We start from the raw sequence: 14133 nt of genomic DNA, 5'->3' as shown, positions 1-14133 counted from the left end.
TCTAATTGGCAAAATCTGAGTCATATCAAGATACTTAGCTGCAGGGAAGCCTGAGAACTTTTTAACCTCCCTGGTATCAGAAGGTAAACTAGAAGGAGAATGGAATGGAAGTTGAGGGCCAATGCATTATAACCACAACAAGCATTTGTTAAATACTGTGCTGGTATTGAGCACTACATTTTTCCTAGAAATCCCCTAGTCAGTTTTCTGCCATTCTCTACAGTAATGACCTTCTCCATTCATAATTCCCTGTTTTACTTGTTTCTAAATCTGCCTTTTATCCCCATGATGCCACTAAAATTTCCTGACAAGATTACAGCTAAATCCAGGCCGGGCGCAGTGGCTCACACCTGTAATCCCAGCACTTTGGGAGACTGAGGCGGGTGAATCACGAGGTCAGGAGTTCAAGATCAGCCTGGCCAAGCGGGTGAAACCCCATCTCTACTAAAAATATAAAAACAATTAGCCAGGCATGGTGGTGGGCGCCTGTAATCCCAGCTACTCAGGAGGCTGAGGCAGAGAATTGCTTAAACCCGGAAGGCGGAGGATGCAATGAGCCAAGATCACACCACTGAACTCCAGCCTGGGCAACAGAGCAAAACTACGCCTCAAAAAAAAAAAAAAAAAAAGATTATGGCTAAATCCAAAGAATAATTCTTTCTTCAACTTACTTCATTTATCCACAGCATTTAACAGTGTTGACCTTTCTTTCTTGAACTTCTCCCTTTCTTTGACCATCATGTAACCACATTCTTTCCTTGTACTTTCTTAGTTTCCTTGTCTTCTTTTGTCCCTCTGCTTTTCTTAAATATTAATGTTTCTTAAGTTTCTGTCCTAGGCTCTGAGTGATTTCATACAATGGCTTTGATTACTGTATCTCTGCTGTTGACTCCAAATTTATCTTTCTGGTGGATCGCTTTCTCCTTAGCTCCTGTATATCCAAATGCCTACTGAATGTCTCCTTTTGGAAACCCCAGATATACTTCAGAGTTAACATATTTAGACCTGAACTCATCTTCCCCTTAAAACAGCCTGCCTTCTGTGTTTCCTATTTCAATGAATGGCAACACCTGCCACTAGCTACCTAATCCAAAAGTCCCAAGAGTTGTTTGGACATCTCGCTCTTCTCATTCCTCACATCCAGTCCTCTTTATCCAGTCTCAGATTTGTCACATCTATGTACTTCTTTTCATCTTTAATGCTACTATCTCAGCCTAGACTACCATTATCTTAATCTAGATTACTTCAATAGTCTTATCTTATTCCTGTCCCATTTTCTTTATTGCATCCAGATTAAACATTATGGCTGTTTAATTTTCTGCCTCCCCACTAGAATGTAATCTCTGAGAACAGAAATATTTTTTTTTTTTTTTTTTTTTTGTAGAGAATGTTGCTCTGTCTTGCCCAGGCTAGAGTGCAGAGGTACGATCTCGGCTCACTACTGCCTCTGCCTCCCAAGTTCAAGCGATTCTCCTGTCTCAGCCTCCCGAGTAGCTGGGACTACAGGCATGCACCACCACACCCGGCTAATATTTTTTTGTATTTTTAATAGAGGCGGGGTTTTGCCATGTTGGCCAGGCTGGTCTCAAACTCCTGACCTTAGGTGATCCACCTGCCTCGGCCTCCCAAAGTGCTGGGATTACAGGCGTGAGCCACCACACATGGCCAAGAATAATTTCTCTTTTTTTATATCCCAAGACCTTGTGACATAACAACATTGAATAATCATTTGGTCAGCCAAAGAAGGAAGGGAAGAAAAGAGGAAAGAAGACATTGCAGATAATACAAATGAGTTGGTATCCTCAGAGTTTTTGTTATGTTAAAGAGGTTGGTAGAGAGAGGTTAACCATGAAGAAGAGTTTGTTCATCACAGAAATAGAATTCTGTGGGGCATAGTAGATGAAGCTGGTAGCAAGGCTGTAGAAACTACACTCAAAGTAGAGCTTCCTAACTTGTATGCCGTGTGGCATGCTGGTATGCTGCAAAAGGGTTACAGTAGAAGTCAGACAGGTACTAAGACACCCATATTCAAATCCAGGTTTGCCTGACTGTAAAACTCAGGTTCTTTCTAGTAAATTCTGTTGCCTCAAAAATGTGATGATTTGGCAGTTATTTCATTAATGTCATTAGGCTTTCATTTTAAATGTTTTTAGGAAACACAGATAGATATTTTAATTTTATAATTGTATTTTTATATAATCTTAGGGATAATTTTAATGATCTTAAAAGTATACATTAAATGATTAAGATCATTAAATGTCATTATCATTAGATGTAGTATATATAAAATGAACATTCAAAGCTATATTTTGATCTTAAATTTAGAATGAATTTGCTATATATTTGTGACAATAATTATTTTATGTTTTTAACATTCTGTTAAAATGTCCTACTTTTGTATTCCTAATCTGAAAAATTCAATTTTTTTTAAATGAGACAGGGACTCACTTTGTCACACAACCTGGAGTGCAATGGGTACAATCATCACTCATTGCAATCTCGAGCTCCTGGGCTCAAGAGATCCTTTTGCCTCAGCCTCCCAATTAGCTGAGAGTATAGGCACATGCCCCTGTACCTGGCTAATTTTTTTTATTTTTGTAGCGATGGGATCTTGCTTTGTTGCCCAAGCTGGTCTTGAACTCCTGGACTCAATTATTCTTCCCACCTTGGCCTCCCAAAATATTGGGGTTACAGGCGTGAGCCACTGCACCTGGCCTGAAAAATTCAATTCTTTAAATAAACAGAACAAGCCTGAGGCTCATTTTTATCAATCATAATCATTTCAAAACTTGGGCGTTTTGAACCTTAAAACTGATGAATTGCTATTTTAGTTATAAAGGCACCTACATAGCAGTTTATATAAAGATCTTCACTTTTTTTCAGAAAACTTAAGGTGCTTTTTTCCCTTAACCTTTAAGGTCAGCAAAGGAGGCAGAAGACAAAATTAAAAAGGCAATAGAGAAGGGAGAAACTCTTCCTACAGAGGCCAGATTTGATTCCAACTGTATCACACCAGGTAAATTCACTGGGAGAAAAATTGTGACAGAATTGAAATGTAAATTGAAAACTTGGTTTTTAAATGAATTTTATTTTCTGTGCTCTATTTATTTTGGCCTTAGGGTACCATTTACTGTATTCTCCCACTTACGTTTGCTCATGAGATAGTTTGGTCACCTTGGTCATAAATACTCCTACAAAAACTGTAGAGATTTTCAGATGTAGATAAATTAGAGCAGATAGGGACAGGAATCTCCCAAGTGTACAGAATTGCAGACCTTGAAGAAACTTATGTTTGTATATCTTTCTGTCCTAATCCTGCCATTTATTTATGTTAAAACAGACTCGGTGAGGTTGTAGCTTATCAAGTTGATGTAGCTATATTATGGTAGTGAGAGTGAGAAACTGATTCTCTGAGTCCAGCACACTTACTACTCTGCTTCTCAAAAGTAGTTAAGATTTTTATGACTTTAAGGAAAATGAATTTATCAGTATTACGTTTAATTTTGTATGCAGCAGCATACTCTATACTTCTACAACCTTCGTCTAACATCATTATAATTCTTTACTTTGAATGAAAATCTTAAAATCTAACTTTCATCAGTTCTTTACTAACAGTGGTAATTTGCTCTTTCTTTAAGTGCATTGGTCACACATTGCTTAGTTTAACAACAGTTTTATCCTGATTGTGGTTTTAGACTGTATTGCTTTTGACTATTGACCATCTGAGCCTTTCCCAAAATGTAATCATTGTAGACTCAGGTTCCAAATTAGTAATAATTTTTCAGAGTAATAATTTCAGTAGTAATATTAGTATTATTATTGACAATCTGATTTAAGCTGCAAGCCTTAAAAAAAAAAATAAAAAAAACACTTCAGAATTCAGCAGAAGAAATAGAAGGTTGAGGTTCTTTAGAGAGTTCAAACTCTGCCCTTATATGAAAATTCCTGAAGCACAGTACTGAGTCACTAGTAAAATTCCTTGACTTTCCCTATGTGACACTGATTTTATTTAGGGGGACTAGTGACATTAGAAACAGTTGTGATATTTGCAAGGAAAAGGAACATTACTTGTTTTTCAGGATAAGCAAGAGGGCTTTTGACCTTCTTTGGAGATCCTATACCTACCTAGCTATTCCCTGCATGCTCAGATTCAGTTACGTGTTGTCACTGAGAACTTAAATGTTTTTATGTCTTTCTTAGATTAACCTTTTTAAAACTTATTTTTAGGAACTGAATTTATGGCCAGGTTACATGAGCATCTGAAGTATTTTGTAAATATGAAAATTTCCACAGACAAGTCATGGCAAGGAGTTACCATCTACTTCTCAGGCCATGAGGTTATTATCTTTTTATTTAAAGAGTTTTAAAAAATTATTTAATATTCTCAAGCATACCATATTACTGCATTTTTAAAAACATTTTATTTAGACTCCTGGAGAAGGAGAGCATAAAATCATGGAATTTATCAGATCCGAGAAAGCAAAGCCAGATCATGATCCAAACACCAGACACTGTCTTTATGGTTTAGATGCTGACTTGGTAGGTATAATTTTTATTATTATAAACTTATGCATTGATAATTAAATATCTAAGAGATTTCATTTTGTACAGGAAGCTTACTGGCTGTGGCAACAAATATTGGAGACATAATAATGATTGCTACTTCTATCATTACCAAAGTTCTAAAAATCATTGGAAAATGAGCTTTTTAGCCGTAGTTTATGACCAACAGGTCTCTGTAGTCTACAGATGTGACTAATCCTAGTGCTGTGAATACTTTGCCGTGAATACTTTGTCGAGGTCAGAGAAGTGGGGCTGCCTTTTTATAACCTCGGGCTTAATACATGGTTTTTAATACCTCCTGATCTGAAAACTCCATGTTCCAAGTACCTTTACTAGACTTTTATTTATTACTGACATTTTCAAGCATAAACAAAAATAGAAAAGGTAATGTAATGAACATCCTATGCCCTTCATCTAACTTAAATAATTTTAAATTTCTACCCCTAATCATCTGTCTCTTCTCTCTCCTACCTGTTCCCCGCCCAATTATTAAAGCAAATCCTAAACATTTTATCATTTAATTTATATATGTTTCATAATGTTTCTTTAAAGGATTAGGGTTTTTTTTTTTTTAGAAAAAAATACAAAACCACAATGCCATCATCCCACCTAAAACAGAAATTAACAACCCGTTCTTAATATAGAAATAACCAGTTAGTATTATCATTTCCCTGATTGCCTCATAAATGTTTCATTTTGTTCTTGTTTGAATCAAGATTGAAATAAACAGTATGCAAGTACATGGCATTTGATTGATATGTCTCAACAGAGACTTACTTGGTAATAGAATACTGTGTGAGAGGCCGGGCATGGTGGCTCATGCCTGTAATCCCAGCTCTTTGGGAGGCCGAGGCGGCCAGATCATCTAAGGTCAGGAGTTCAAGACCACCCTGACCAACATGGCTAAACCCCATCTCTACTAAAAAATACAAAAATTAGCCGGGCATAATGGCAGGTACCTGTAATCCCAGCTACTCTGGAGGCTGAGGCAGGGAGAATTGCTTGAAGCTGGGAGGTGGAGGTTACAGTGAGCCAAGATTGCGCCACTGCTCCTGCCTGGACTCTGTCTCAAAAAAAAAAAAAAAAAAAAAAAAAAAATACTATGTGAGAAAATTAACTGAAAGTGCCCTTTTCAATTTTTTTTTTCCTGAGTTTTCATATACTAGGGCTATCCTGGTCTCCAGAAGAGTCCTGCATTCTTTGGTCATAGAAAAGCTACTACCTCTAATTTCTAACCAGTTCCCCCACGGCAAGTAGAAATATGTGAAACCAAGAGGAGACTTTTGGGATTTGGAGGAATAGAATGAGGAGAGGGGGTAGGGGATAGGGTAATGGTTATGAAAAGCATGTGAGCTAAGGGGAACATATTTTTCTTAGAAAAGTACACTTTATCCCATTTATAACCTACAAATAGATAATGTTTTGTTATTTATTTAATGTGCTAATTGTTTCTTATTCTTCCTTGTGTAGAATTGTTTTTTAATTGCTTTTGTGAACCTAATATTAAAAATGGGAGAACAAAAACATTTCTTAATCATTTTTCAACAGATTATGCTTGGATTAACAAGTCATGAGGCGCATTTTTCTCTCTTGAGAGAAGAAGTTCGATTTGGTGGCAAGAAAACACAACGGTAAATTATATAGCATGTATGTTGGAAGAAAGAAATTATGCCTGGATAGTAATTCTTTAACAGATATATGATTTGTAAATATTTTCTCTCATTCTGTAGGTTGCCTTTTCACTATGTTGATAGTGTCCTTTGATGCACAAAAGTTTTTTTGTTATGATCCAATTCATCTGTTTTTCTTTTTTTTTTTTTTAAGAGTTTTCGAGTTTTAACTTTTATGGTTAGATCTTTGATTCATTTTGAGTTAATTTTAGTGTGTGGTATAAGGTAAGAGCCCAACTTCATTCTTTTGCATGTGGATATCCAATCTGCCTTGCGCTATTTATTGAAAAGACCAGCCTTAAATGGACCAGATCTCAGCAGTTTTTTACATCTACTATATGTTATTTAGGATTTCTTAATTCTGAGAATCCTTCCACAGAACACATAATGTAAACCAATTGTTTTGAACTTTAACATGTGTTATCTATTATCATTGCAGTTGTATTTTTAGCTTTGTTACCCTGCAACTTTCATATAAATTGTATGCCTTAATTACAAGACCTATCTTCTGATGATAATTTTGATTTAAGCTTTGTTACATTTTTAAGCTGGGACCTTAAAAATACAATTCACTATATCTTGATCATCTGACTAATTCCAGGGTATGTGCTCCAGAAGAAACTACATTTCACCTTCTACACTTGTCTTTAATGAGAGAGTATATTGATTATGAGTTTTCAGTATTAAAAGTAAGTATTAATAAAGCCATGGACCAAGGATTTCCATTGCAGCAATTTTCATTGCATTTGACTTTGTTCTCCATTTTACTATAGGAAAAGATCACATTTAAATATGATATTGAAAGGATAATAGATGATTGGATTTTGATGGGGTTTCTTGTTGGTAATGATTTTATCCCTCATCTACCTCATTTACATATTAATCATGATGCACTGCCTCTTCTTTATGGAACATATATTACCATCCTGCCAGAACTTGGGGGTAAGAAGAATTGAATAATCTCTCAAGGATACTTTAATTTAGTGCCATCTCACCCTAAAAATGTGACTTAGTTTAGTAGATTATTGTGATTATTGCATGCACAGCTAAAATAGAAAAACATTGAGGTTTTATTTTGGTCTAAGGTGCTAATCTCTGAGGTTGTCATTTTCAGTGATTGACTGGGAAAGAAAGTGAACAGAGTTAATGGACCTCACTTATTGATAGCTAACTGATCTTTGTCTTTATTTTTTATTATTTATTTATTTTGGGGACGGGGTCTTGCTGTATTGCCCGGGCTGGAGTGGGTTCAAGCTATGCCTGTGCCTCAGCCGCCTGAGTAGCTGGGATTACAGGCATGTGTCACCACGCCCGGCTAAGTTCTGTATTTTTAGTGGAGATGGGGTTTTACCATATTGACCAGGCTGGTCTCAAACTTCTGGCCTCAAGTGATCACCTGCCTTGGCTTCCCAAAGTGCTGGGATTACAGGCATGAGCCACCACACCCGGCCTAATCTTTGCCTTTAATTCCTTAAGAAAGCCAGCATAATTTATTGGTTTTACCTTTTTCATATTTAAGCATAGAAATTCAATTTTTTTGAATGGATATGCATCAGAGTATTTAATATGAAGCAGTGATTTTTCAATGAAAACAAAATTGACAAACATAGTGATGCTGAATAACAGATCACAGGGTAGCAGGACATCAGTCCTTAAGTTAACGTATCAAATTGAATGATCTAGATATATTATAGAACATATTTAATTAATTGTTACCAAATGTTGGATTATTATTCTGTGGAACCTGGAATTTCTTATATTTGGCTTCTATACTTACATGTTGCATATTATAGTAGCATAAAATTCATAGAAACTAGGGCCAGTTTGTATATAGTCCAACACTTTTTTCTTGATTAGTACTGTAGAACATGAACATTCAACATTTTGTAGACAGAATTTTGTGGAATTGTTTAGAAAAAATGTCAGCTTGTAGTACAGATTGAAATTTTTGTTTCTTTTAGGTTATATTAATGAAAGTGGGCATCTCAACTTACCTCGATTTGAGAAATACCTTGTGAAACTATCAGATGTAAGTAACTAGAAATTTTTGTTTTTCTTTCGCAGAGTAGCTATAAATGGTCAGTTACCAATTATGTAATACCATAAGAAAGGGGTTTTATAATTCTATTCCAGTTGCTCATTCAGTATAAACACTTTTACTAAATTAATTTTACTTTTATTTGCTTTCTATTTGTATTTTTAGAGTCACACATGAGGTTTCCCGTATTTATAAAAGAGTAACATTCTCCAATTTCCTATACCCCAGTAGTAGTCACTGTTATAAGTTTGATTTGTATTTTTCTAGATATACTTAAATTATTTTAAAATAAATTTAAATATTTTTGTACAGTTTGATCGGGAGCACTTCAGTGAAGTTTTTGTGGACCTAAAATGGTTTGAAAGCAAAGTTGGTAACAAGTACCTCAACGAAGCAGCAGGTGTAGCAGCAGAAGAAGCCAGAAACTACAAGGAAAAGAAAAAATTAAAGGTGTCTGTTTTTTTAGGTGTCCTTTCATTATTTTAACTGTAATGGCAAAAATTATATTCTTTGTTTCTCATTTTTCTTCTTATGATTTGGGATTGCCTTGTTTTATTTCTCTTTCTTCCTCTCTATAGGCATTTCAGAAATTGGTTTCTTTTTTTCTATTAGCTTCTATCACTTAACCAGATCTTCAGTAATCAGTTTCTTATTTTTACTGTTGAAGAGGTACATTGTGTTTTATGTTAATAAATGTGGAAAACATTTCTAAACATAAAAGCCCAGAAAATGATTTATCTTTTTAAAACAATTATTTAAAACATGTTATTAAAAATAGTTATTTAAGGCCAGGTGCAGTGGCTCACACTTGTAATTCCAGCACTTTGGGAGGCAGAGGTGGGTGAATTACCTGAAGTCAGGAGTTTGAGACCAGCCTGGCCAACATGGCGAAACCCCATCTCTACTAAAAAAAACAAAATTAGCTGGGTGTGGTGGCGGGCACCTGTAGTCCCAGCTACTTGGGAGGCTGAGGCACAAGAATCGCTTGAACCTGGGAGACAGAGGTTGCAGTGAGCCAAGATCGGGCCACTGCACTCCAGCCTGGCTGATAGAGTGAGACTCTGTCTCAAAAAGAAAAAGAAAAACAATTATTTAAAACCTGACAGGGAGGACACCATGATCATGAGGGTGGTTTTCCGAGGGCGAGATTTATCCATTGCACTCTGACTGTGCTGATGCCCTGTGATTTCGCCAAATGTGGGAAACTCAACTGCATGACTTATGGTAGTGGAGGACTGCATTCACGCTTTCCCCTGGCAATTTTTTTTAATTAAAAAAAAATTGTTATTTTGAAACAATGGACTAGTTTTTAAAATGTGGATATTTATAGCATTTAATGATATGAGATATTAACTAGATCAGTGATTTTTGTCTAGAAATGATTTACATATAAAATACAATAGTCTAACAGTAATGGCAAAAACCACAATTACTTTTGTGCAAACTTAATAGCACAATATCTAATAAATGTTATGTGCCTAATAAATGAATAATAGAATCAATTAGAATATGATAGTGCCCTGCAAAACATCTCTGATAATCTCCAAAGAGTGTCTTGTGTTAACTTGAAAAGTAAACCTCTTGTGAAAATTCCTCAGCCTCTCCATAATTATTGGATTCTGTTGTTCCTTTTTTTTGGAGACAGTGTGTCGCTCTGTCACCCAGGCTGGTGTGCAATGGCATAATCTTGGCTCACTGCAACCTCCACCTCCTGGGTTCAAGGATTCTCCTGCCTCAGCCTCGTGAGTAGTTGGGATTAGAGGCGCACACCACCACCCAGCTAATTTTTGTATTTTTTAGTTGAGACGGGTTTTCACTATGTTAGTAATGCTGGTCTCGAACTCCTGACCTTGTGATCCGCCCGCCTCAGCCTCTCTTAAGTGCTGGGATTACAAGTGTGAGCCACCGCGCCCGGCCACGATTCTGTTGAGTTTCTTACTGTCCTTGCTGTACTGGTTCTATTTAGGTTCAAACCTAATGACTCTTGCTCCAGGAGGGGCAACTGACCTTGTTTTCCGTAGTGTAGTCCTTCTCGCTACTTAGCTCCTTCTCACTGGAACTTGGCAGCAGTCAGTCTGCATTCCACTGGTTTTTGTGTGTGGTGTGTTTTTTTTTTTTCTTCTTTCTCCCCTAAGAAAACACGCACTGCAACTTTTTGGGAACCTGTACACACTAAACTTACCTGTCAGTAATCCCTGGTTTCCCCACCACAATTTGGTCCTTAAACTTCACCAGTCTTCCAGCCATATGCAGCTAACTTTAGAGACACTGTACAGGAATAGCCCAGACATAGGAAATTTGTAGAGGCCATAAGTTGGATGAAAGAAAGGAAATGGGGATAAGGGAGTAGGAAGAACTAAAGAGAGTCATTGGCAGTAGACAGGAAATCAGAGAATAGAGGAGAGAAAGGATTGAGATCACAAGGGAGGAAAAAAAGGTGGGCAGGATATGAAGGATGTTATAACATGGAAGAACTATAGAAAAGCAAATGGGTGCATGGAAGAGAAATGACATCTTATTTTGAAATGTATCTTACCATTCATTTTATGTTGATTTACAATTTATAGGGCCAGGAAAATTCTCTGTGTTGGGCTGCTTTAGACAAAAATGAAGGCGAAATGGTAACTTCTAAGGGTAAGTACGAAGTATGTGTTTTGATATGTTACTACTTTGACGGGATAGTTGTACCTTTTCTTTATTATTACAAATTTTGGGTGGAACAGATTTCTGTGATAGCTTATAAGTATCAACTTGGATATACATTTATCAAATCATTAGGGGGAAAAACAGGCTATTCATAATTGTCAGTCACTATCTTTCTTTTTTCCCAGATAATTTAGAAGATGAGACTGAAGATGATGACCTATTTGAAACTGAGTTTAGACAATATAAAAGAACATATTACATGACGAAGATGGGGGTTGACATAGTATCTGAGTACGTTTTTGCCAATGCTTTTATTTTAAAACAGAAAAAATCAGATTTTACAGTTATTCAGAAAACAACATAATTTTGATAAAGTAGTGGGAGAAAAAGGATTTTTTGGTTTCATTAATTATTATGTATGTTTCGGCCGGGCACGGTGGCTCAAGCCTGTAATCCCAGCACTATGGGAGGCCGAGACGGGCGGATCACGAGGTCAGGAGATGGAGACCATCCTGGCTAACACGGTGAAACCCTGTCTCTACTAAAAATACAAAAAACTAGCCGGGCAAGGTGGCGGCGCCTGTAGTCCCAACTACTCAGGAGGCTGAGGCAGGAGAATGGCGTGAACCTGGGAGGCGGAGCTTGCGGTGAGCTGAGATCCGGCCACTGCACTCCAGCTTGGGTGACAGAGCGAGACTCCGTCTCAAAAAAAAAAAAAAAAAAAAAAATTATTATGTATGTTTCAACTAATCTGGTTTTGAAGAAGATGGTATTAATTCTGACTTGTATTATATTACTGTGATAAAAATTGCTGAAGAGAAAATGATCCTTATATATAAGGATTTTTGTTACAAAGTTGTTTATAATAGTAAAAATTTAGAAATAATCTAAATGTCCAGTAAGAAGGTTCATCATAATTGGCCACTGCTTCTTTATTACAGTCACCATCTCTGTCACCTCTTCCATCTCCAGAATCTGCAGAACTGCTAAACTGGTACTTGCAGAAAGTTCATAACAATTTGGAAGGATGCTTATAGTACATTATTAAGTACAAATTGTAAAGGAAGTACATGAAATCATATATACAGTATGCTCTCATTAACACTTAAAAAAACCTAGATACAGAAAAAAGACCGAAACACTACAAAATGTAAAAGTGATGGTTATAAGATGATAAAAATGCTGTTCTTCATTATCCAGATTTTCACTCATGAGGAAATAGTTCGTTTGTAATAAAAAAGCAATTATTTTTCATGATAAAAAACATACCTCCCAGAAATACGTAGTTATGGAATTTCTAAGTGAATACTTTTGCCTTTAGCCCAGGGCTCTGTTTTGTTTTGTTTTGATGATTTGAAGACTTATTTTACCCAAACTTAGAAGATGGCATTTGATTTTTGACAAAGAAAGGATTAGAGGGAATATTGTTCACATACAGCACTTCTGAACGTGTTCTAGCTTCTGTAACCAAATTTTAAGATCTTCCTGATTTGCTCCTTTGCTTCTCTGAAATATCATCCCATATAAGGAAGATTCCCATCCCTTTCTCCCATCTCACCCCCACTATTTAAGAGAGTGGTAGTGTCACTATGGAAAGCTTCATTGGGTAAATCTTCAAACCAAAGGAGTGGTACATTAACTGAGTAAATATGAATAACAGGTTTATCTATTTTGATAGTTGGTTTAGGAAAACTATAATGTAACAGGATGGAATTTTTAAAAATATTTTGGAGTTTTTAGGATTATAATTTTTAGCTATAAATAGCTAATTCATTGATTACATAAATCATCTGAGGTAAAATGTTGTATCAGCAGATATCATGCTCTAAAGATACTGGCATATCTTCAAAAAATATATTATAATGAAAATATTCTATTTTCAGTGACTTTCTGGCTGATCAAGCTGCATGTTATGTTCAGGCAATACAGTGGATTTTGCACTATTACTATCATGGAGTTCAGTCCTGGAGCTGGTGAGAGAATAAAAACAAAAATAAAATTTTGTCTTTTTATAATGATTCATTCTACTAGAGGCTTGTTTAGGGAGCACTTCCTTTTATTTCTACTTATGGTAAATTTTTTTTTTTTTTTTTTTTTGAGACAGAATCTCACTCTGTTGCCCAGGCTGGAATGCAATGGCATGATCTTAGCTCATTTCAGTCTCCGCCTCCTGAGTTCAAGCGATTCTCCTGCCTCAGCCCCCTGAGTAGCTTGGATTACAGGCATGCGCCACCACGACTGGCTAATTTTTATATTTTTATTAGAGATGGTGTTTCTCCTTGTTGGCCAGGCTGGTCTTGAACTCCTGACCTCAGGTGATCCACCCACCTCGGCCTCCCAAAGTGCTAGGATTACAGGCGTGAGTTACTGTGCCTGGCCTCTACTTATGGTAATTTTTTAAAACTTCCATACAACCAGGTTTAAGTGAAATATAGGTAATGTCTTCTCCAGCCCTAGCAGAAGGCTCATAATAAGAGGTCTTGGTTAATGTAAAGATTTAATGTTCTCTATCAAGGTTAGTCAAGTTTGACAAAGTCTTGATAATTATTGGGTTGGAGTAATGGTTATGTGAGGGTGTTCATTATATTCTCTTTACGTTTTTTGTGTTTGCTAAAGAATTCTCTATCAAGAATAATTACTGAAGTGTTCAGGCACAATGGCTCACGCCTCTAATCCCAGCACTTTGGGAGGCCAAGGTGGACAGATCACTTGAGTTCGAGAATTTGAGACTAGCCTGGCCAACATGGTGAAACCCCATCTCTACTAAAAATGCAAAAATTAGCTGGGCGTGGTGGTGTGCCTCTGTAGTCCCAGCTACTTGGGAGGCTGAGGCAGGAGAATCGCTTGAACTTGGGAGGTGGAGGCTGCAGTGAGCTGAGCTGAGGTCTCACCACTGCACTCCAGCCTGGGCAACAGAACGAGACTCTGTCTCTTAAAAAAAAAAAAAAAAAAGAATAATCATTGAAGAATGGGCTTACTGGTATGACGGGCTAGAAAGGTGAAGAAGAAAAGAGAAAGGAGTTATTTGCTTTCTTTCTTGTTCTGTCACCGAGGCTACGGTGCAGTGGTTCAGTCTTGGCTCACTGCTGCAACCTCCCCTTCCTGGGTGCAAGCAATTATTGTGCCTCAGCCTCCCAATTATTTGTTTTTACTGGAAATAGTAATAGTTTTGTTTCTCTCATGTTTCCTATTCTAGCAAATCTCATCTGCATTTTC

The 14133-nt window shown here is 36.6% G+C and overlaps 1 protein-coding gene and 1 non-coding gene across 10 annotated transcripts in view; both read left to right on the top strand.

Moving 5' to 3' along the window:
- Window positions 1-14133, top strand: part of XRN1 (5'-3' exoribonuclease 1) — a 141643-nt gene that overhangs the window by 10787 nt on the left and 116723 nt on the right. For all 9 annotated transcript variants that reach the window (XM_023215348.2, XM_023215347.2, XM_023215344.3 and 6 more), the window contains exons 3-13: window positions 2919-3016; window positions 4228-4337; window positions 4429-4539; window positions 6112-6194; window positions 6835-6922; window positions 7007-7175; window positions 8195-8262; window positions 8584-8721; window positions 10839-10905; window positions 11103-11208; window positions 12801-12890. In XM_023215348.2, coding sequence (XP_023071116.1) covers window positions 2919-3016; window positions 4228-4337; window positions 4429-4539; window positions 6112-6194; window positions 6835-6922; window positions 7007-7175; window positions 8195-8262; window positions 8584-8721; window positions 10839-10905; window positions 11103-11208; window positions 12801-12890 — 1128 coding nt within the window. The remainder of the gene's footprint in view (window positions 1-2918; window positions 3017-4227; window positions 4338-4428; window positions 4540-6111; window positions 6195-6834; window positions 6923-7006; window positions 7176-8194; window positions 8263-8583; window positions 8722-10838; window positions 10906-11102; window positions 11209-12800; window positions 12891-14133) is intronic.
- On the top strand, window positions 9360-9527 carry LOC111544773. Its single transcript, XR_002732279.1, has one exon. It is a non-coding gene; the product is annotated as a U1 spliceosomal RNA (small nuclear RNA).

Source organism: Piliocolobus tephrosceles, chromosome 2, assembly GCF_002776525.5.
Source record: "Piliocolobus tephrosceles isolate RC106 chromosome 2, ASM277652v3, whole genome shotgun sequence".
Classification (NCBI taxonomy): Eukaryota; Metazoa; Chordata; class Mammalia; order Primates; family Cercopithecidae; genus Piliocolobus; species Piliocolobus tephrosceles.
This window is presented reverse-complemented; position numbering and strand designations above follow the sequence as displayed.